The sequence below is a fragment of the Callionymus lyra genome, chromosome 5 (assembly GCF_982586985.1).
Source record: "Callionymus lyra chromosome 5, fCalLyr1.hap1.1, whole genome shotgun sequence".
NCBI classification, from domain to species: Eukaryota; Metazoa; Chordata; class Actinopteri; order Syngnathiformes; family Callionymidae; genus Callionymus; species Callionymus lyra.
In genome coordinates, this window is record NC_141822.1 from 20305170 (window position 1) to 20330175 (window position 25006).

Genomic DNA, 25006 nt, shown 5'->3' on the forward strand with positions numbered 1-25006 from the left:
TCCATGCATCATTGCTTCATACACTTTTGTTTGTTTGGACGGAAACAAAGGATTTTCATATTGACGGTTTTTAATCACTTAATAAAAATAAATAATGTGTCATAATAATGTGGTACGATAATGTGAAGTTTGATCCACAACAGGTGTGTAGTTCAACCTAACAACACAACTACGACTGCTCTTCTGTGATTGGCTGCTGCTCTTCACCTGTGCTGTTATTATACGACCGTCTCACCATACAGGTCCAAAGATCGCGACTGTGTTTGCTCAAGTGCTGGCTGTAGTAGGGTTGGAGGGGGTTGGGGGGTGAAATCCCAGCTCTTCCTGTATGTACTTGAATCCTCCTTTGTGCTCCTCTTTTCTAAGCTGACCGCTCGACGACTTTCATCCTGGTATATTGAATTATCCATTTATTTTACTTGATTTTCAAAACTTGTGTTTATGGAATGTTGCTTTAATGGAAGCCAGTGGATGAGTTTTTGTGAAGACTCAGGAAACACTTTTGTTTGAGGTATGTACCTGATTTTCTTCTCATTCAAACTCGATACACAGGTTCAAACCGAACATGTTATTCTTATTGAAAATAAACATTTGAATTAAACATATCAACCAAGTCATTGATTCAAGATGGCAACGAAACATGCATTTTGACCATAGTTTTATTTTTTATCATTTTTACCACTTCTGTAAAGGCCATATCTACGGTGAAATCTTTACGGTTATTGTTTATCTTAAACTCTTTTTATTTTGGTTCATAAGGTTGAACAGGGAGTGGCAGAGAGCAGTCGTAGATAAAATCCTCCTGAGTGAGAGATGAAGAGGAAGAGGATGAACTGGTTAAATATGAGTTAAATTTGTCTCTGATATAAAGATTAGTGCTATGCCTATAGGTATATATTTATAAGCTGCTACTACTTGACAGGATAAAGTATGTGAATGAAGTTAAATTGATCATGAAAATCTGGAAACTTGTCATGAATTTTTCTGACTAAAACTGAAAATAATTTGTAGGTGCAAACTATGGAAACGCTGAGCTAAAGATGGGGTCATACTTTGGGAGTCTGTGTGGGAAGGAGCAGAAGAAAGGTGAGGTTAAGACCAACTGTTGATCTTTTTTTCTATCAGTTGTATTTTCTCAACTTTTTTTTCTATTGATCTGCAGAGGAAGAAAGACTTCTGCGAGCCAACGACAGGCCTTTCAACTTGTCCTACCAATATGCTGTGAGTTTGCAACCCATCGAAAGTTGCAAAGATGGATCTTCATTTTTATTATTTTTCTTAAATCAGAAAACAACTCTTAATTTGGCAGGATTCTTAAATCCAAAAACAAATAAATAGAAAATACCTTCCTTGGCAGTCAGTCTTGTGGTGTATAAAATAATGTTAGTTTACCAAAACAAATGTGTTTAATATTTTGTTAATTTATATTCTAAAAATCTAGTTGTGGTATGTTTCACTGGTTATTGCTCACAAAATTGTTTGACACATTCAAGGCGTTACAAAAACTCTCTTCTTAAGGGTCATTACTATTTATTAAAAGTAACAAAAATCTATATTTTAGATGGATGGATATATAGAAGGGAAGTTGTTTTATTGAAATATAATGTAATTTGTTTGTTTTGAGCTGAAGTATTATGTTTTAAACTTTATTAACATTGTTATTTAATCACAATTATTTTTAATGTAATCCCAATAAACCACCATATATACCTGCCTTTTCATTTTCATTTGTATTGCCAAATATTATGTCATACCATTAACTGTGGATGCATTTCTATTGTCATTCATTTGATTTATTTAGCAACTTTTAGCTTCATGTTGCTAACACCAACTGACTAAAACCATGAAATACTCTCAATATATTGAGCTATTGTGCAAATTTAGTTATTTCTGTAGCATTACATTGTGTTTCTCTCCTCTGTAGAACAATGCCATCAACACGTCAAAGTACAACATCTTCACCTTCTTACCGCTCAACCTCTTCGAGCAGTTTCGAAGGCTCGCCAACGCCTACTTCCTCTTCCTTATGATGCTGCAGGTGAACCGTTGAATAGTCTCGATCTCCAGATACAGTCAGTTATGATACGAGATAATAAAGTGTGTTTGTGTCAACAGTTGATCCCTCAAGTGTCTTCCCTCTCCTGGTTCACCACAGCAGTGCCTCTTATTTTGGTGCTCTCCATCACGGCGGTGAAAGACGCCTCAGATGATGTCGTGAGTTTCGGAACGCTTCAGTTTTATCAAAGTGTTTAAACGCGTAACCTTGTTTTTTCTGTATAATAGAACAGACACAAAAGTGACAAGCAGGTGAATAACCGCAGAGTGGACGTCCTGGTGGATGGAGAGTGAGTCTTCTTGTTTCTTTTCAGACGTAGAACATATTTGGATTCTTCCGTGTTCTTACAGATTACGGGATGACAAATGGAGGAACGTTCAAGTCGGAGACATAATCAGGCTGGAGAGTAACGAGTTTGTCACGGTAGGTTCTTAACCCGAGTCAAAGTTCCTTGGATCTTATCTCACCATCTCCTCGTGATCGTCCTCAGGCCGACCTCCTGTTGCTCTCCAGCAGCGAGCCTCTCAACCTGGTCTACGTGGAGACCGCTGAACTGGACGGGTACGTGAATACGTCCTGGAGTAGGATCTCCTGCTTCTGCGTGATTGACAGTTTAGCTTCCGTGTGTCTCAGGGAAACGAACCTGAAGGTGAAACAGGCCTTGACTGTGACTGGAGAGATCGGAGATTCTATCGAGGCTCTAGCCGGTTTTAAAGGTGATGTAATGATACATAATATTCACTCACTATGGGAAGAAACTAGAGTAAACTTCACATAAGGTGGAATAGAACCTGCAACCTTCTTGCTGTAAAGTGTTAGTTAGCTAGATATGAAGCTTAATGTAGCAGTATCATATTTTGTCAGAAGGTGGCGCCCTCTGTTTGAAACAATTTCCAATACAATAGCTGTTCAAAGAGATGTATCATAGAGCAGAGAGTGCCATCTAGTGGCCTTGGAAATAATGACACTGCTTCGTGAATCGGCCCATCACTAGTGTTGACTTCTATAAATACAATGTTTTGATGAGTTTAGTTCTAATAGATTGGATGTTATGTACCATAGAAATTGTAAATTAAATTTCAGAGGATTGTGTTAATATAATCTGCTACATTTAATACTTAATACTTAAACTACATATAAATCGACCTAAATAAGTTAAATTGGCTGAGCTTTAATGACGGCAGATGTATTTATTAACATCATCTCAACTATATTTAAATTAAATAAATTATTAATGAATTAAACAATATTTTTACGTGTATATTTTGTTGAGTGTTGTTTTGATTGTTTAAACGCTTTGTGACCCTGGTCTGGAAAAGCGCTCTACAAATATAATTTACCTCCTTATATATTAACTTCAAAAAAAAGACTAGAGATTATTTCTCAACTGATATTTCTCTGTTTCGACTTTCATTCTCTGCAGGTGAAGTTGTCTGTGAGCCTCCAAACAACCGGCTGGACAAGTTTAAAGGGAAGCTGACTCTGGACGGACAAACATACTCTCTGGATAACGACAAAATCCTCCTCCGAGGATGTACGCTGAGAAATACCGAGTGGTGCTTCGGCCTCGTGGTCTTTGGAGGTAAAGCAGCAAAGTGTTGGTATATGATCAGGGCGAGGATTGGAGGTCATTACATAATGACAAGACTTGATAGGAAACATTTTCTATCAAAAGAGACTAAGACAAATGGCGGAAATGCACACTCAGAATTTCTTTGTTAGCAGGTCCTACATACTGAGTGTTGAAGGTGATTAGTAATGATTACAAGTGAATTACAATGTTTAGGTGAAGCAATATATCTTTGAATTTGAGTTTAAATTCAATATAATATGTGTTATCTGATATATAATAAAATATATAATAATATTGAACCCAGTATAAGTGTATAAATCGTATAAAGTTTAAAGTTATATTGTAAAGATTATAATTGTAGTTTCTTTTAAACACTGGTTCAACTGTCACTCTCAGCCAACGTTGTAATTTAGCAAAGATATGAGAAATATTTTCCACAATAATTACACATGTTCATGATCTAGACACTGTAATAAACACCAATAAAAGATTCAGAGCGTTTTACTAACTTGAATCATTAATCTAGTCCAGTAAATGAAAAAGATGTTGATAAACAAACATTGGAGGTTGTGTTACTTTTTGACCTGGAACAAATACTATAATATTAGGTTAACAATAGAACCCATAGTTCATATGTTAAAGGAAAAGTTCCCCCAAAGAAATCAAACCTCACTTGTGTTCTACTCACCCTTATGTCGACTAAGGGTTGGGACTTTTTTCAGAGTAAAAGATTTGAATTTTGGGTGGTTAAAAGAGTTTTTTGGGGGGGATAACCAAAATAGTTCTCTAAGAGTAAAGACAATTTCCTGTAGACTCGATCAACTGCCTCTACTTTTATCAGAAACGAAGGGCGTTTATTGACGACACGAATATCTGTATTTAAACCGTCTTCATGTTCTTGTCCAGGTCCAGACACCAAACTGATGCAGAACAGTGGAAAGACCACGTTTAAGAGAACCAGGATTGATCAGCTCATGAACATCCTGGTGTTGTGTGTGAGTTAAAGTCCAAGATGTTCATTAACACTATGAGTGTATCAAACAAAGTCAGTTTATCCGCAACATTTCCATGATCAGATCTTCGGCTTCCTGGCCACCATGTGCTCCATCCTCGTTATTGGCAACGCCATCTGGGAGGAGATGGAAGGCTCGGTGTTCCTGGCGTTCATGCCTCGACCCCCGGGAGCCAACACCTCCCTGTCCATCTTCCTCACCTTTTGGTCGTACGTCATCGTCCTCAACACGGTGGTCCCCATCTCTCTCTACGTCAGGTGAGCCAACAGCCTCTGGTGTGGTTTGTGATGGTGTGTGTGAGACGTTCTTCCTGTGTGTGTGTGTGTTAGTGTAGAGATCATACGCCTGGGAAACAGCTTCTTCATCGACTGGGACAGGAAGATGTACTACCCTAAGAGCGACACGCCCGCTCAGGCCAGAACCACCACGCTCAACGAGGAGCTGGGTCAGATCAAATACATCTTCAGCGACAAGACCGGCACTCTGACCCAAAACATCATGACTTTTAATCGGTGTTCCATCAACGGGAAAGCGTACGGTAAGAGTTTTGAACTTATCTTTTTTTTTTTTTTTTAATTGGGAGCTTATTGTGTTTTTCCTGCAGGAGACGTGTTTGACTTCTCTGGACACAGGGTGGAAATAACTGAGGTGACAACATTATTGTAGACTTCTCTAGTTCACGCCAAAATGTCTCTCCTATTTTATTCTTTTATTCCTTCATGTATTACTGCAGGAGACTCCCAAAGTTGACTTTAGGTGGAACCAACTGGCCGATCCAAAGTTCAATTTCCACGATCACAGTCTGCTGGAAACGGTGAAGGACGGGAACAGGGAAGCTCATCAGTTCTTCAGATTGCTCGCCCTTTGTCACACAGTCATGCCTGAAGAAAAGAAAGAAGGTGAGTGGCATCAAATGACTAAATAATTAAACAAAAACAACTATAAGGTTGTGGATTGCAGGTATTTTTTAAATTAAATTATCTCACACACTTTTCTTTAGTGTTGGATACGGTTTTTGTCGTGACAAATTCGATCTTGTTCCAAGACTCACATCTTTCCAGCTCCAAACCTATAATAACTGGTGTATAACTATATCTATTTCAACTCATTATATTATTATTTATATGTAAAAAATATATATATTTTAAAGTTCAAACACAATGGTTTAGTGCATCACAAAGACGGAGGAAAAAAAGTGATGAGTTATAATAACTGGTGTATTACTCTATTTCAACACATTTGAGTCGAATAATTAATTGCACAATAGACCTTTTTAAAATCACTTTTTCAGTAAACACAGCAATAACATTTTATTTAAAGTGTCAAATTAACAGCGTTATCGCTGTTCAGATAACACTGTATCACTATATAATAGCGACAACAGCTGATTTTCATACATGAAAGTCCTGAATCAGGTATTACTAAAGATCCAGAATGTTTTAATTTATTATAGTATAACATAGATATTTATCTTGTCTCGTCTCATCTTCTTCCACTTATCGGGGTTCGGGTCGCGGGGGCAGCAGCTTCAGCAAGTAGGCCCAGACTTTCCCTTGCCCCAACTACGTCGTCTTTTACATTTTATTTCTGTCTCCTATCTTATTCATAGTGATGGTCTAAGGCTTTATGAAGCAGTGTCAATATTTTCAGAGTCCACTAGATGGCGGTCTCTGCACTATTTCCATTTTTTTTAACAACCGTTCTAATAAAATGTCAAATCATTTTCATACTAATGGTGCCACCTACTGACCTCAAAACAACATGACACTGTTTCATGAAGCTTCATCACTACTTATTTACCATTGTTTATGATCATTTTTAATTAATTTTTTGCTTGTTTTCTATTAATTCCTGTTTTTATTATGTTTGCATTACTGACAAAAACAATGTTCTTTATCTTCTGTATATACATGAAGGGAGTCATTTGCAACTTCATCTTCATTCCTTTTTATTTGACAGGGGAGCTGTTCTATCAGGCCCAGTCTCCAGACGAGGGCGCTCTGGTGACCGCGGCGCGAAACTTTGGGTTTGTGTTCCGCTCTCGCACGCCAGAGAGCATCACCGTGTTTGAAATGGGCCAAAAAGTGGTCTATGACCTGCTGGCAGTTTTGGACTTCAACAACGTGCGGAAGAGAATGTCAGTCATAGGTGTGTGACAAAAAAAACACACAAAGATACATATTCCTAATCCCGAGTATCATAATATGGATTCCGGGATAACGATAAACAATTGTACTTTGTTGTATTTTTCAGTGCGTAACCCTGAAGGAAAGTTGATGTTGTTCTGCAAAGGAGCCGACACCATCATCTGTGAGCGACTGGATCCTTCCTGTGGCGAGCTCAAGGGTCTGACCTTTAGACACCTCAATGTGAGATATTGAGCATTTCAACGCTCCCCTTCTTTCCTGTGTGACACAAAACCATGCTCAACCGAAAACAGGAGTACGCTGGAGACGGCCTTCGAACCCTCGTCTTGGCCTACAAAGATTTAGACGACGACTACGTGAGCGAGTGGATGCAGCGCCATCATGAGGCCAGCACTGCCATGGACGGCCGAGAGGAGATGCTTGACGAGCTTTATGAGGAAATAGAAAAAGATCTACAGGTTGGTTTGTTGAAGCTTTTTAGAAGTTTTTTGTTGTATCATCAACGCATTTTTCTGCTCCTCAGCTGTTGGGCGCCACTGCTGTGGAGGACAAGCTGCAGGATGGAGTCCCGCAAACTATTGAGCAACTGGCCAAAGCCGAGATCAAAATTTGGGTGTTGACAGGAGACAAACAAGGTTTGAAATTGCAATTAAAAATCACTATTTTGAAGCAAAAATTCCCGTGATAAATATTATGCTTTGGCAGAGACGGCAGAAAATATCGGCTATTCCTGCAACATGTTGAGGGAGGAGATGAAGAAAATTTTCATCGTGGCAGCGAACACTGCAGAAGGAGTCAGGGAGGAGTTACAGTAAGAGGATTCATTTTAACCTCTCAATCTGACATTTTAACGACTATTTTCTCGAAAATATATTGTTTTTCAAGCTTGTCCAGATGTGTACACGATCGAGCGGCACTTAAACTCCAATTTTCCTTCCATGAATAAAGGACTATCTTGACTTAGCTTATCTTAACTCTACACAAACACTGAGTAGGCTTTACATGTGATGCTCTGGCAAACAATACGGCAAACAACTGGCTCATAAATTCCCGATTTTACCCTTGAATTTACATGACAAATCTGGCAGAAAGTGGTTTGGAATAGAATATTTTCATTTTATAATGCCAGATTCTTATGCTGCAATAATGTCAATGTCTTCTGTCCATGATGTCCCCTAATGCATTGCAACAGTCAATGATTTGTTAATGATAGTACAATGATTTGTATTCTTCATTTAACTTGGTCGCTTTCAGATGTTTTTTTTCCTAATTTGGAAATCCCTGGAGCATGTTGGAACCATAAATGACAGTGTTTTGACGTTAAAAAATATATTTTTAAATTATGTAATACAATATAATAGTGCCACCACCATTTTTAACTGACCAAAATCAAATGTATTAATCTTTTTTTAAGTGATGTTTGTTAAAATTTGTAATTCCTTGAAAACAATGAAGAGGAAACTTTGAAAAACTCCTACAGTGTCAAGATGTAAAAAGATGAATGACAATAACTGGAAGTCAAATGTATGGATTTGTTTTAAACCTGTATCTTCATTCTCATAGAAATGCGAGGCGAGACATGAACCCCGGAGGGCCAGAGACACCAACGGTCACCAAATCTCGATCAGGACTGTTTTGGAGTCAGAAAACCCAGTCGGTGCACGACGAGGAGGTGGAGGGAGAATACGGACTGGTCATCAATGGACATAGTCTGGTGAGAAACTTTAGCCATAGATTTATTTAAAAAATAAATGGTAAAATTTAAACCATCTCCTCTGTAGGCCTATGGCCTGGAGAAAGACCTGGAGCTGGAGTTGTTAAGAACGGCCTGCATGTGTCAGACTGTGATCTGCTGCAGAGTCACGCCCCTGCAGAAAGCTCAGGTGGTCCAGCTCGTGAAGAAGTACAAGCAGGCTGTGACTTTGGCCATCGGCGATGGTGCCAACGACGTCAGCATGATTAAAGGTGAGCCACGACCGAAAAATTAACTTTTTTGATTTTTCGACATTGACTTTTGCTCATGGATGTGTCTCTCAGCTGCTCACATCGGTGTCGGCATCAGTGGTCAGGAAGGAATGCAGGCGGTTCTCTCCAGCGACTACTCCTTCGCACAGTTTCGTTACCTGCAACGCCTTCTGCTGGTTCATGGCCGCTGGTCGTACCTGCGCATGTGCCAGTTCCTGCGCTATTTCTTCTACAAAAACTTCACCTTCACCTTTGTGCATTTCTGGTACGCCTTCTTCTGCGGCTTCTCTGCTCAGGTAGGTGTTGCAGTCATGTGGAATTAAATCTGGTCCATTATTTGAATACAGCTTTTTGAAGTATAAACTAAACACTCTGCGAGATGTTGTACAATTTGTAACACAGAGTAACCATAGGACGCTTAACAGACCTAAAAATTACAAAAAATGAAGAAAACAATGTCATTTTGAACTTTACTTTATATTTGAATCGTATATATGTTGTAGTTCTGTTTAACATAAACTGTATGTCTAGGAATAAATGCTAATATATGATGAAACTATGAAGCTTCCGAAAAATTCCAGCCCATATTTTCCATCTGACAGGCACAAATTTTTACGTGACGAGATGGGGAAACTTGCCAAGGTTATAAAAATATGATCATAAATGCCCAAAGTCGCACATGCTCTGACTACCTAATCTTCTCGGGTCGGTTTTCCAAAGGTAATCTGGTTCGATTACCAGTTCTAGATAGGAAAAATCTTGTTGTTGAAAAGGGAAAGAACAATTCTTATCGGATTGTAATCCCAACCTAGTTTTAATCTGGATTAAACCTACTGTTACATTAGGATCCAGGTCCAGAACATCTGGATAACTTTGATCCAAAAAAAATGGATCGTCATGAGCGTGACTGAGGTGGTAGGATTCAAAGTGGAATTTTTAGAAAGGAAATGGAAAATCCTGAAATTGGTCGAATAATCCATTTGTATCATTTATTCGTTCAATTCCTATTAACAAGGTAGATCAATTAGATTTATTTAACAATTAAAACTGTCAGTATAGAAGAATCCATAAGGAATTGCAATATTTTGGCTATTATCATCTTAATAACGGTCCATATTTATTTTGCACCAGACGTATAGTTTGTCATAACAAAGTGTTTATTGGATGGTGGTTAGCCAGCTTGCTACTCAAAATAAAAGGCAGCTCAGATCTCGAGTTTATTGGACTTAGAAATGTGTTTGGACCTTTTTGTGTAGATCCCCCGACCTGCTGACTTGCCATAATGGCGCCTTCTGGCTCTTATGGTTTTTCTCTAAAAATACTATTTTTCTGTTGGAGTCGAAGTCACTCACTCGCTTGACAAGAAGAAGAAGATCTCAGGGTTTATATCAACAGCGAGAGAAGATGTCTTGCTTTTTTCACAGACAGTGTACGACGAATGGTTCATTACCTGCTACAACCTACTTTACACGGCTCTGCCTGTCCTCGGGATGGGCATGTTCGATCAGGTATGGAAATCATGACGACTGTGCTAAAACACCGTCCTTGCAAACTCACCCGTCCACGTGTCTTCAGGATGTGAATGACCGAGTGAGTTTCGAGTACCCGAAGCTGTACGCCCCGGGCCCATTGAACCGCTACTTTAGCAAGAAAATCTTCGTGCAATGCATGATGCACAGCTGCTACAGCTCCCTCATCGTCTTCTTCATACCCTGGGCCGCCATGGTGGACACGGTTCGAGACGACGGCAAGGACATCACTGATTATCAATCCTTCGCCTTGCTGGCCCAGACGTCGCTACTTGTCGTCGTGAGCATACAGGTGAGGAAGGATGTTAAAAAAAAAAACATGTTGTTATTGGATCACTACAAAGTGGTTTGACACATTTTTAGATCTCATAATAACGTTTTTTTTATTATCGACCAGCTGTGTCTGGACACTCACTACTGGACAGCCATCAACCATTTCTTTGTCTGGGGGAGTCTGGCTGCCTACTTCGCAGTAACATTCACCATGTTCAGCAACGGCATGTTCCTCATTTTCACTTCCGCTTTTCCTTTCGTCGGTAAGTCCACTGCGCCCTTTGCCACAGTAGGAATGGATGAAAATGGGACTTTTTTTCTGTGTAAAAACCGGAAACGGATATTTGGTTATGTGTGGCTTCCTGCAATCGACAAACTTTTTCTTAAAAACTGACCCCGGCCCCAAATAAAAAAAGGGAAAAGTTACATGGCCCTCGCAGGAAAAAGTTTGGGGGATAAGGAAATCTTGAGAAATTAACTTACAAAATGTATTGAGATCTATGAAATATTTTGTTTAAGTTAAAGTTAGTTTACAGCTGTTTTTTCCTTGCACTTGTGATGACAGTTCAGCAATTGAGCAGTTCATTGACTTTCACCTTGAGCTTGGCCTAAAGTTCAAAGGATAACAATCTATACGAGAGTGTCACAAAGCCTTTTCCGGCTTGGCGTTTCATTCATAATATTCCCTCTTCAGGAATCCCTTTTAAGCACAAAAAGACTTTATGCAAGTTTTCCTGCATCGTCAAGTTGGATTTCCAGCAATTTTCTTGAAAAATTACTTCTCTCAGAAGCCAAAAAAAAAAAAAAAATCTCAATGAGAGGTTTTTCTAAAGTGGTCTATGAGTCAATTTACAGACTTATATCTCACTCATGGTACTACTCTTATTCTTTTTTTTTACTATCATATTTCTCATTTTAAATGGTCTTAAACGTGAGCGAAGGTCATGCAAATGGTTTGTGTCACCCTGTGGCGAAACGTTGGCATTGCAAAAATATAGTAAATATTGGGGGTAAAAATAAACTCGGTCGATTATTGGTTATAGGTAGTGTTTGGCAGATGAAGCTTCAGAACGCAGTGTAATGTTTTAAGAGGTCAGTATGTGGCGCCATCAGTTTAAAAAAATGATGTGACTTCACATTTAAACAAAGGAAAATAGTGCAGAGACCACCATCTAGTGACACTAATGACACTGTTTCATAAAGCTTCATCAGACCATCACTAGTTACAGGTACTTCTTTAAGTTTAAGTTTACTTAAGTATTGCCAGAAACCGAAAGTTGTCCGAGGTGGAATATTTTTTTTATAAATTCATCATATGTGCAAACGTCGGTTCTGTTTTATTGCTTAATATGTGTCTCCAGGGTTGTTTTTTTTTTAATTTTGATCCTAGTATGATGAATTTTAATAGGCACCGCTAGAAATTCGCTGAATCAGCCGAATGTGTGGCTGACGATACTCGTGACCACCCTCCTGTGCATCCTGCCTGTGGTGGCGCTGCGCTTCATCTTCATCCAGCTGAAGCCCACAATCAATGACAAGGTGAGAAACTGCACTTGAGGTCTTCTCAGTTTTGTTTTCACTCCATGTATTCCTCAGTTCAAACCATATTTTCTTTCCCAGGTGAGACTCAAACTGGGAAGAGAGTTGCCTCAGGCTCAGCCCATTCGCCGCCTCAGACCCAGACGCATCAGCACTCGACGGTCTGGCTACGCCTTCTCTCACGCCCAGGGCTACGGAAACCTGGTGACCTCGCAGAACTACCTGAACAAACGGCCTTTCAGGAGGGCACCGCTCTTCTCCCCCAGGAAAGACTCCCCGCTGGCTCAGAACCAGCCGCAGACGTACCGGACCATCACAGAGGAGCCGGAGGAGGTCCAGACCAGACCTTAGACCGGAGACTTCAGGATGACTTCACGTGTTGAGTGTCACGTTAATGATGGTGTCAACGGATCAGCTGATTCTCATCAAACTCTGTTTCCATTACAATCCCTGGAAAAAAAATCAAAGATTTTCTTTCTTCATGTTTTTAATAATAAAGACTTTTCTTTGCTCACATTATCATTTATCGGACACTTTTTATTCTAATCAAAAATCAATTTCGGATCAACAGGCCCACACTAGGAACCCACAACCTTCGACTCAGTGGTGACCACTAGTGTCTCAACAACACATCCAGCATTAAGATTAAAATGTCCTGCAAAGGAAACTAAATTAAGTTTGACAAACAATACAAATGTGCTTGTAAAGTGAAGGATGCAAATCACAAATTTGTCTGCAGGTGCTTGAAAATAAATCTACAATTGAAACTGAGTAAATGTATTTACCACCAAGTACAATTCTTAGATCCATGTAGTAATCCCCTCTAACCATAGATTCTACCTAAAATATCCCAAGAAAATGGGAAAAAAAACAATATTTTTAACTAGTTATACATGTGCATTATGGGGATGTAGTGGTGATTGAGTACTTTGACCTCCAAGAACAAAAACGGAAAAAACATAAAGGCTAAAAATTCCTACCAGAGAAAATACAAGTTACAAGATGTCACATGGACAAAGGTACACACAAACTACTACTTCTTTCTGAGATTAATTTAAAATTAAATTATGGCAGAAATGTTCTTTGTTACAAGACTAGATTTTCTGTAATTTTTTGAAAACATTTTTGTCTGCTGTATTTCCAGTCTCCAGAAAAAAAGGCTTTTGTATCATATTTACATGTTTTGTCTGTGTTTAAACAAAAAGAAGTGTACATGTATTGATGAACCGTAAACCAACATTTGAAGCTTATTGTTTCTTAATGTCATACAGCCAGTATCTTAAGCTCTGAATAGATATTCACTCGGGTCTCTCCTCTTGTTGCTAAGCTAGCAAACTTGTCTGCGCTGAAGGTCGAGGCATATCGAAGCTGGTATGCGTCACAAATAGCCACGTGGGAACCACAGCTATGACATCGTCAGAGCGATGACTTATTCATAGTCCAGCAGCTCGAAATAGAAACCTTGAGAATTATTTATAGATGAAAGAGAAGATGTTATCCTGATGTGTTGAATATCTACTACTCTGACAATATAAGAAACAAAAAGATAAACAATACACAGATTCGTTGATGATCAGAGGTGGAACACGCTTCTATTGTGGAGACTTCTATGAAACAGATTTAGAAAAGGCTTTATTCGTCCAGAATTTTCATCGATCATCGATGTTGTCCTTAATCATCCTCACTGAGGCAAAGGTCGAAAGCGAAGAGTGTAGCTTGATCCGATGGGACGGTTCCTGTAAGATGAGACATGAAGTGAATGATGGGAATTTTCTCACCCTGTGGTCCAAAAGAGATTAGAAATCACGTTGATCTGAAGTGAGCAGCGTTCAATAAAGACGCTTTTGTACCAAAACTAATTTAATTCATCAATAATTCAACTCTTAAAGGTTGTTTTAAAAGTCTGTCAATTTAGGGACAATCAGTGTCTCCCACTAAATGACTTTCCTTCAACATGACTTATTGAAAGTTTCTGTACTGGCATCTTAATATATCATCGACAGGAACATTACTCTGAGTTTGACACTTGTGTTCTGAACTGTGACTGTTATTAGGGACCGTCAAACCAAAAGACTGAAAAAATAAAGAAAAATACCTTAAAAATTGTGAATTACTATCATTAAAAATAGTCAGTCTGCAACAACGTTTTTAATATAAACCTTTAATGGTATTCCGTTCTATATTATGTTCATATACTCGAATAAAAGTGAATCTATTTTTTAGCATATTTTTATTCTTTTTGTTCTTTTTGAATTACAGGAAGCAGAAGTGTTTCCCAAAATGTTAAATGAAAAAAGGCATTACTTGTTTAAAGAGTAGGCTGAAGAACAGGAAAACAGAAAAGGGGGGAAGGGGTAGGAAAGGAATAAAGATCATTCAAAAAATTTTAAACGTAATAACATTTAGGCTGCAGCAAGCGGGCCATTTGCGGCCCGCGAGATAGCATTCTGTGGCCCTCCATTTATTGTTAAATTTCTATGAGTGTTGGAAGAGCAAGATACTCCATTTAATGTTCACCGTTAGATGGTGAAGGAATAAAGATCATCACATCAAATCAAATCATTTATATAGCTTTGGTTATATAGTTAAAGGATTAGTTCACCAGAAATTCAAACTTCATTTTTTACTCACCCTCATGTCGACTAAGGGTTGGGATTATTTTCAAAGTAACTGATCCTTTCAAGAGCAAAAATGTAAACCAAGTTTTCTGAACCATTCCTCTCGTCAAGGCTTTAGTAGAAAATAGACGTTACAGACGAGCACCACGGAGATATTTGGATCATTTAAACGTGTCTTTTTGAAGTTAAAGACGAATTAACTTTAGTCTCTACATTAAAATGAACATACATTTGTGTCTATATCTCTAAAAAGAAACAGATTACTCTGAAAATAATACCAACCCTTAATGGACTTGATGGCGGGTGACAATCACTTTAAGATGGAACAAAAAGTCATTAAAAGATTAAACAACCAAATAAACATCGCATTTGTCAAAGACATTCAGATAAAAAAACTTCATGCCCTGGGGCCTGTTTAGCTTCAAATAGTAGTAAAAAAAAAAAAGGAAACTACACATCAAACAACTAGATCCTGAATTAGAATAATGACTCAGCGTTAATTCGGCTGCCATAGCGGAGCTCAAACGTCGTCTCATGTTGTTCGACAAGCCTCGGGTGTGCATGTGTTGTCTGCAAGCAAAGACTTAGTGGTGTCAGCTTTAAGCCTGCTGGGCTATATAAAGGATTTACCTTCAACCTCAGAAAGTGCAAACGCATCCAGTCGCCGCATTATCAGCGACAATGTTCCCAGATCCTCACTCATTTTCTAGGATTTGTCAAGGATTCCTGGTACCTATCACATCTATGTGTGACTTGAAATGACTTTATTTTGAAGCTGAAAAAGTCCTTGAACTCTTGTGAGGAAACAAAAAGAATAAACAAAAATATCACGCGACTCCCGAGTGGACCAAGATTATTGACCTCACATGTGGGTCAGAAGAGTCCCCGAGGCCTTGTTTGGCTAAAGAGAGCATGCGTTCGATATCTGAAAGCAGCAGCTTGTGTGTGTGATCAGACAGAGGCAGCCAAATGTGGAAGTAGAAGAGAGATCCTATTTCACTGGTGCTCATATTTACATGTGTGTGGCTTTAAACAGAGAGTTAAGCAGGTTTTCTTCACCGCCAACCCTCATATATCAACATCAGGGCACTGCAGTGCAGATGAATGATTTACAGGACTTGACTGTGCCTGAAATTAAACAGAGAAAGTGCATTTGTGTTACGCAGACATTCCCACCGGTATGTTGCATCCAGAGCTGGAATTAAAGGAGAATAAACGCACTTCCTTATCAAACAACGTTGCCGCTTTTCATATCTTCCCTGCAGGAGTCGACAACTGAGGCTGTATTGAACTTTAATATTTCAGTGCCACCATCAAGGTCTGGAAAAACATCCTCTAAAAACACCTTTGTTTACTTTGATCAATGTTTATTCTAGTAACAAAACCAATAGCAAAGGTAGGGTACAGGATTATTTTACAAAAAATATTATTATAGTGTTGCCCTCTTTTATCACTTCTACACAGACGCATTTTTTTGTGGTATTAATTCCTTTTCTGTTTTTTTGTGCAATTTTTGGACTTGTATTTTTCTTCCTGAATTATCACGATTTGTTGCAATCCATGGATATCGTCCAAACTACAGACGACTCCTGTGAATGTATTGGGGCTTCCTTGGGAATTATCTCGTGGAGGCGGGAGATGGGATGGCAACTTGTTGCCAGGAGGTCTGAGGTTCCCAAAAAACAGGTTGAAAAGATTTGCTTGAAAAAAAAAAAGGAAGAATTTAGGAAAACATAAAATAAATTTTTCATATAAACTGAAGGAATTACCATAAAACATATAAGCATATCAAACTATAAATATAGATTTATTCATTAAAAAAAAGAAAAGGCATTACTACAAAAACTAAAATCCCCTGAAAAAGCAGATTTTCTTTTTTTTTTAAGTACACTTCCGTAGTTCTAAATTTTCTTTAGACTATTGTAACAGTATATTTTCGTGTCTAAATAAGAAGGAGCTGTCTCGCCTGCAGTTAATACAAAACTCTGCAGCAAGAATTCTGGCCCACTAGTAGAAAAACTCACATTTCCCCGATCCTTAAAACTCTTCACTGGCTGCCAGTTTTATTCAGGATCAATTTTAGAATTCTGGTTCTTATTTTCAGAACCATTCATGGTCAGGCTCCTTAGATTAGTGATCCGATCCAGCCTTACACCCCAGTTGGGGCTCTGAGGTCTGTGGATCAGAATCTACTGATGGTTCCTCGCACAAGGTTCAGGACCAGAGGACAGAAATCCTTTCAGGCTGGTGCTCCTAAGCTTTGGAACGATCTTCTTCTCTCTCTCTGTGTTTGATGATCTACTGACTCCTTCAAAAAACATCTTTAGACATTTTATTTGTGAAGGTTTTCCTTGATTTTCTGAGACTCCTGTATTTGTCTTATGTATCTTGGCCTTTTAAAGTATATATTTTAGCTGTATATTGTTTTTGATTGTTAAACCACTTTGTGACCCTGGTCTAGAAAGGTGCTTTACAAATAACTATTACTTACTATGGTTTTCAAAGAAAAACTTTATTATTTTAGTTTTCTTGTAATGAAGCAAAAACTGTGTTTACTGCAGTGCATGGCCTTCATGAAGGGTTGCTGAAGTATACTGGTGTAGATGACGATCATGTCGTTTGTTAAAAGCTATAAAAGTGTTGGCAAAAATCATACTTGTACAACCACGACATCCTCCTCCGTCAGTGTGAGAAAGGACAAGTTGTGTTTACGTGAGGGAGTGCAGGTATATCTTATCTCAGCAGGGAGGGCGTTGCCAAGGGCCAGCTCACAAAAAACAACCGATTGACCTACATTTGGAATTCTCTTGATCATTAAGCTTTTTAACCTTACAAAAAAAATATAAGTTAAAGAAAATGTTCATTTCTAACAATGAAACAGGCATTAATTGTAATGCGTTAACATTAAACACACAATGAGTTAATGAATGAAGTCATCTACAAAGAAATAGACAATATATTATTTTATTTCATTTTTCATTCCAGAGCAGCTGGACCATTACAATATTGCATAATACAATACAACAAATCATTTTACAATGCTTAATAAAATAAGTAGATTTGACCATTGGATTAAAAAAGGCACATCGATAGAGCATCATGACAATATTGCATGCAAAGAGAGTCCTGCAGGAAACAAGCAGCTCAAGATAAAACGGTTTGAATTGCACCTGACGACTCACACAATATTGCTTTGACTATTGCTGTTGGAAGAGTGAACCGTGCGTGTATCTATTATATATACATTCATCAATACAACTTTGAGTTGTGAATGTGAACTTGCATATTTACAAACACCGTTAAAACGACAGGTCATTGTGTCTATTCCTTTTACAAATATTTATGATGATATCATGCCTTTTTTCTTTTACATTGAATTGGGTGTATTGTTTAAAAGAATACATCAGTAAGCTAGGTCACATAAAAAACATTGAATTACAGTTTAAAAATACATAATTTGGTAGAAATACATTTTGAATTTTTTGTTTTCAGTGAAATAACCAAAATAAGAGTGTACAGTAATCCTAAGAAGTGCACTCAACTTTAATTTCATTATCTTACAATTACTGACCTCAAAACCCTTTTGCAACCAATGAATGTTCAGTATATGTAAAACAAAGAAACATTTAGAATCACCAAGCAATGTGAATATTCCCCTTGTGGATTACAGTGCAAAAGTACCAAAACAATTCTTTGACATTAGTTGTGAATATAAACTAGCTCCATTTTTTTCTCCTTGAAGTTAGATTGTTGCTTCAAATGCATGTGCACGTGTATCTAGAGGAAGAAAATATTGATATAAAAAGCAACTTTTTGGTTCCACGCCCTCACAACAACCCCCAAAACTTGTGCACCAGCATATCCTCCCCACACCCGGTTTCGAGCAGGCGGTTGCCGCACTCTTCCCACCGACACACCTCACCCTTGTCCATCAGCACAAACTTCCACTCCACGTGGCTCTCGGCCGGAAGGCTGAGAACGATCGTCCAATGTCCGTCTTTACTCTTCTCCAGTGGGACGAACTCCGTCCAGTTTCCCAGTTCCTGTTGGTTCCCGGTGACTGCCAGCGTGTGGTATGGAGAGTGGGTGACGTAGTGGATCTGGAAGGTGACGTTGATATGCTGAGGCATGGGTTGGACTGCGACGACCTTTTTGCCGTCATCTACAACCCCTGGATGGCTGCTCAGCTTCAGATCTGACGTAGTTTCTACATCCATGGACGATTCATCTGTGCCAGAATGCCCTAGCTTCTCCATAGCTGGACACTGGTCAGTTTTGGCAGATATAGGAAGGTTCATCCAGGGCAGAGTTTGGTAGTTACCGTCAGTGATCCACTCATTATGATCCATTGTAGCTTCCATTATACTTATTTCAGTCTTTTCTCGAACCTCTTCTTCGTCATTCTTCTCTTTGCTGGCCTCTTTCTTGTCGCTACTTTCTTCTTCCTTCTTTTCAACGGGGTTAGCATCAGTAAAGCTAACCACAGTACTAGCAATCTGCTCCATCAACTTTTCAACCAACTTGTGGTAGCCGTCCTCAATCTCGTTCCCGAATGAATCTTCATTAACGTACGATTCCAATTTGTTTTCCACTTTGGCAACATACTCCACTAAATCATCTGCATAGAGGCTGGTTTGGGTGTCAGCCTCACAATCCATCCCTTGAATTGCCGTGTGGTCGATTTCAGTAACTTTTGTGTCTGGAATAACGGTGATAGTTGGCACATCGTTAACAACAGTCAGGGTGGAAAACTCAGCCGTAACAACTTCAGTGATGTCTTCCTCCGTCGGTAATTGAGGCGTAGAATTATCGTTCGGAGGCTCCTCAGCCGTATCAGTTGCCGCAACGTCACTGCAGGTTTCAGAGGTTTTCCAATCCATGTCATCATCTTGCTGGTCCTGACATACATCTGGCGCACAAACTGGTACCTCCTTAACCACGAGAGAATGCGTCTGTTCTGGATCAACTTTGTTTGGGTCTTCTGCGCAAATGTTCAAATCAGGTTTCACGTCAAGCACCGGGTCATCTGATGGGTTTTGTGTATCGTCCCATGACTTATCCAGAACCAGATCATGAGACGACTCGTCATTCAATTCAGATGTCGCACAAACGGAACAATCATAAGTGACTTTGACATTCTTTTCTGAGGTTTCCAAGCCTGTGCCATCAGTTTGTGGGTCGGTTCCAGTGCAAACAACGTCACTCGTCTGGTCAACATTCAGCTCAAAGTCCTCAGAACAAGATGGAGAAATTACACCATTTTCTTCCTCAAACATCACATTACAATCTTTACTTTGTGGCTCCTTCACTTTTTGAGAAGAACTTTGAGCATCTTCGATTTGGATGTTTGCAGTTTCGAGTGAGTCCATCTTTGGAGATTCTTCATCAGGAGGGTTTTGAATCTTTGCTACCGTCGGCTTATCTGATTCAGCAATTTGTAGAACAGTTTCGTCCATTTTATCCTCTTCATTTGCAATGGATTCCGTAGCATCCATGTTAGATCCAGGAGGAACCACATGAGTATCTTCTGCTGGCTCAGGTCTAAGATCACAAAATGGAACCGTCACATGTGCATCGTGTTCCTCATCAGACACATAAGTTAAACCATTAACCAGCTCATCTTCCGTTTCATGAGATCCTCCTTCAGTCTCAGCGTTCTCTTCCACTTTTTGAACCTCTTCCACTGGCTGGAGGATACCGGCTCCCGCCGAGGTGATACTTGATGATAGACCAGGAACACATGGACCTGATGAACCAACATTTGCTTGTTCACCATCAAAGCAACAAGCTTCTTGCTTGACTGTACATTCATTCGGCAGTTCGTTTATTTCCACTGAATTTTCTTCAACGTCCTCGGACGGCGCAACGAGATCCCACTGATCCTCGAGTGACGTCGACTGACTTTCTTCCGACTCAACAAGCGTGATCTTTATCTCAATGTCGCTGGCGGGAGAATCAGCGATGGACTTTTCTTCCGTTTCACTTAGACTACTTTTCAGTTCCTCGTCAGCACTACCATTATATTCCTCAAATCCAGAGCTATCCTGACTTTTATACTCATCCTGAAAACAGTCGTCAACTTTTGGGGAAAGGATCAGCTCGTCTGGCAGGAGCTGTGGTGTGATCATCTTTTGGTTAAGATCATTTGTTGGATCCAAACAAAGATGTTTTTCCGGTACAGCCTCTTGTTTGTCTTCTTCTTGCATGTTGACTTTGTCATCCGGTATATCAGTGCCTTCTTTCACACCCTCTTCTTCCTGGGTCTAGAATACAAGCCCTTAGATTAGTATGATTAGTATGATATTGATGTCTCAAAAATGCATTAAATACTCACATAATTTAGCATTACATTTTGTTAATAAATTCACAACATTGTTTCCAATAATCCTTCAAGTTAGTTTGTGTGAGGAAATGGGCACAAAATGAAAAAATAAAAAAGATCTGTCGTAAACATCTCAACAAGACTGTTCCTTGACTGCACTCTACCCACGTCTACCACATAAAACATTTCCACAGAAAGTTAAATAATGTTCGTTTTTTGGTCTTTAAATAAATACATTAACAAAGCACAAATCAACAGAGAAACGTTGGGTTTAGCAGCAATTTTGCTTAAACAGCAAAGCTAGTCAGGGAATGATATAGACCCACATTTTTTCCTCACCTCATTCTGATCCCCACAGTACCGACTCTCGGTCTGAACATCTTCTGCTCTGACAAAGCCTTTTACAAATTCACCCTCCGGAGCAGAATAAGATGTCGGGTTCTTCTCGGCATGTCGCTTTCTTAAGGCGAAATCGCTTTGAAGGAGATGAGCTTTCCTCGCCACGTCAGAGAGGTCGTCGTCGCTCTCGTCTGGAAAAAGACAATGAATAGATTTCAGCATCAGCTGACGCTAAATAAAAAACATTTAAATGTAAACAAACTTTATTTAAAATACATTTCAGGATTTGCAAAACTGTTCATCAAAATTTAAATATAGGGTGAAAATATACGGCAAAAGGTTTCTAAATAAACTATATTTACACAATTAAGCTTTTATTGTATTGACTTCACCATTTCTTAAATAAAAATAATGAGAAATTATTAAGAAATAACCTTAACCTCAGTCATTTTTGACCCTCGCTTCATGAATAAATGGTTTTAATAGATAATAAAAAGCAATTTATGAATACAATTTTAATTAAAACTATAAAAATGTTCTCTCATTCAACACATTTAAGTAAAAAATGTAAAAAGAAAATGCTTTAACAGATGAAGCCCCAACAAATGTGCACAAACGACGACTTAAATAGAGCTCAGTGGGAAACCCAGGTATTGAATTGCCTCGTCCAAGTCAGTTTTGAGTCCTTGTGTCAAGTGACACCAAAGACCATATGGACAGTCGAGATCCTACTCCTGGTTCACAAAGATCTGATAGGGTCTTGGACTGAAATAAACATTTCATTTTCTCAAGCCGTAGATTTGTGTCCAGTCTGCAGTGGCCAGTACTTCACAAAGTACTTCCAAAAATCAGATGAGCCACAGGTGACTTCATTTTGAGTCAATCTTGGTGATTCCAACTGCACCTGGGTCAGAGTTAGAGTCCCTCTCTAAACAGTTTGCAACAGGTAACCTTTGACCCATTATCAATTTAAAGTCACCCTCATATTGAACACGACCAATATTAAAATTTAATTGATAATCTGACCATATAAAACATTTAAAAAAGGGATCTTCTTTCACTGTTGAATATTAACACAGTCACGTTGAACACAACCAGCAGAATTTGCCACTAAGATAGTCTGTTATAGTCAAACTATTTGCGGATTTATGGTCCAGTTCTGGCGCAGAAATAAAAGATTAATTCAAGAATGACATAACTCCTCTGGTACCTGTCATCGCGGCGGCTCGTCTCTCCTGCTGCGCCACCGCCTCATCCCTCGACTCTCCGCGGCTCCGGTCCTCGCTGGCGTCCGCCTCGGCCTTCCTCCTCTTCCCCCGCACGTTCCGGTAGATGACGAACCCGGCCAGCACCGACACCATGGCGATGACAGCCAGAGCCACGGCGGGACCGTGGCGGCCGATCATGCAGAAAAGAGACGCCAGATCCACTCGCCTCTCCACGCCCAGGCTGTTCTTCAGCGGCATGGTGTGTCTGAGCAGGGGCCTGCGGTTCTGGTTCTGGTTCAGGATCTCAATCCGGATCCTCCTGCCGCTGCTTCTGCTTCTCCTGGTGCGTGTGCGTGTTGACTGGACTCTTGTTGCTGCAGAGCTGCAGGTACGCGCAGCTGATTGGCTGACAGCGTCACGTGGGGAACTTGATTCATTCATAAAATGTCGATTTCCAGATTTACTATCAGAAGTGCTGAGTCAGGTATCAAGGTTCCACTGATAAAGGGGTCAATAATGGAGGATAGTTTCACAACAATCTGCTCCACACGGTTCAGATCAGTGGGAATTATTTTATTTTATTATCTTATTAGTCCCACTTTTGCGTGATAAATTCTAGCTTTTTAAATCCCACGAGATCTTGAACAAATAAATGAAATCTGAGCAAAATGGTGTTGAAATAAAAAAAAAAAAACGGACATGAACTTGACATGTTTATATTATATGAAGACACAATAACCCCATTGCAAGAGCCAAGATTTCAAGCAGGCAAGTAAACACAACCATTAACAATTCAGTTTCTCTTCATGATTATTATTTTATTTTAGATAAACTTAAAATAATTTTAATTTTAGATAAACTAAGTGTTGTGATATCGAGAGGTGCATTTTTTATAATTCCCTCGAAAGTGTGAAACACGTCACACATACATATAAACATAAAAATAAATGAAGGAAATGATTAAAACAAGAAGCAAAATGTATTACTAAACTGTTTTTCACACACGCATATCCGTCTTCGCCTTAAATGTTTGCCCCATCTAGTGGACAGTATTGCTAAATGCATGCATTTCCGGGTCAAACGCTTATTTGTAGCACAATTTTATATATTTAAAAAAAAAGAAAAGAACAAAAAAATGGGGGAAAATGTGAATGATATAGACTTTAAAGGAAAATTTCTGCTTTTGAAAGTTTTTGTTAAAAATAAATAAATACGCCTTTCAAATTTGATTCGAGGAGAGCAGACACTTGTCAACCAATCAGGAGAAGAGAAGCATCCACACACCTGAAACAAATCCTGCATCAACCTCGTTTTCTGGTTGACTTCCTGTCCTGTATACATCTACTTCCGCCATCTAATTCATCCACACGGCATGTGCAAACACTTGTAAGTTTGTTTTATTATTACTTATTTGGTTTAATAGATCTCTGGCTCAACGAAGCAATGACTACGGTGCCTTGGAAGCGCGAAATAAATTTACAAAGTATTAAAAACAATTAAAACCGCAGGTTTTTGTTTCGTTTTGTTTTAATACAATTTAAGTCTTTTCAAAGATGAATTTGTTCCATCAGTTTGTACACTTGTTTTGGACTTCCGTGACAATATATGATGATCTAGCTGTTGTTTATTTAGTGTTAAAATGAATTGTGTCAGTGCATTGTCCAAATAAATACGATATTTTATCACATAGAAAAGCATAAATAATAAACGATTGATCCGATTCATGAAAGATATGTTGAGGTAAAGTATGTGTAATAGTAAATTGTAATTTTGTACATTTATTTTTTTCTTGAAAGTGACGCTGGATGATTCTTTAAGTTCCATTTTTTTTTTCCATAAATGCATTAAAAGCATTTTTATAACACTGACACATGACAAGTTTGATCAAAACGGAAAATGACCAAGTTCTGTTCCCATTTCTATCAATAGTTCAGTCTCACTGCTGACTTCATAATGTGTTCCCTCTGAATGTTTTAATAAAATCATAAAGTCTAGTGTTATTATTCTGACCCAGGAGATCGAGTCGGATAATTAACGAATAAGAAGTAATTTCAGAGATTTTTGCAGTTTATCTAATGTATGTGCACATTATGTCCACTAGATGTCAGGTTTAATCAACATTTTTTTTTTACATCATTTAAACCCTTCACTGGTCATGGTGAAAGAGACATGAAGATCAGTGCCTCCAACTCTGAATTAAGGATAACATAAACATTATGATATAACACTGTCTTAGAAAAAACTAAACTGTTTGGGCATCAGGGGGTTAAGGTCTGGGGTCTCCGCAGACTTCAAACGGGTTTAATAATGTCTGTGAACATTTGTGTTTTTCTCAAAAGGGCAAAGTCATATGGGAATATAAATGGAACCGCAACGACTCGTAGAGCACATTTTATTCCACAGTTGTTTACAAGATGATATCGG

The 25006-nt window shown here is 38.8% G+C and overlaps 2 protein-coding genes across 2 annotated transcripts; one reads left to right on the forward strand and one right to left on the reverse strand.

Moving 5' to 3' along the window:
* Positions 1–318: 318 nt before the first annotated feature.
* On the forward strand, positions 319–12611 carry atp8b5b (ATPase phospholipid transporting 8B5b). The gene is made up of 28 exons (XM_087791367.1): positions 319–511; positions 1012–1086; positions 1163–1221; positions 1925–2038; positions 2116–2214; positions 2284–2345; positions 2407–2479; positions 2547–2617; positions 2690–2772; positions 3480–3638; positions 4536–4624; positions 4706–4899; positions 4972–5180; positions 5247–5290; positions 5376–5541; positions 6602–6790; positions 6896–7011; positions 7083–7247; positions 7313–7424; positions 7495–7600; positions 8353–8503; positions 8571–8754; positions 8827–9050; positions 10179–10262; positions 10330–10575; positions 10681–10819; positions 11965–12095; positions 12177–12611. The coding sequence occupies exons 2-28, from the start codon at positions 1041–1043 to the stop codon at positions 12444–12446; spliced, it is 3585 nt and encodes a 1194-aa protein (XP_087647493.1). The 5' UTR covers positions 319–511; positions 1012–1040; the 3' UTR covers positions 12447–12611.
* A 5050-nt stretch (positions 12612–17661) lies between these two features.
* Positions 17662–22917, reverse strand: stbd1 (starch binding domain 1). The gene is made up of 3 exons (XM_087791368.1): positions 22585–22917; positions 21375–21565; positions 17662–20976 (listed from the first exon to the last, which is right to left on the reverse strand). The coding sequence occupies exons 1-3, from the start codon at positions 22838–22840 to the stop codon at positions 18541–18543; spliced, it is 2883 nt and encodes a 960-aa protein (XP_087647494.1). The 5' UTR covers positions 22841–22917; the 3' UTR covers positions 17662–18540.
* Positions 22918–25006: the final 2089 nt, after the last annotated feature.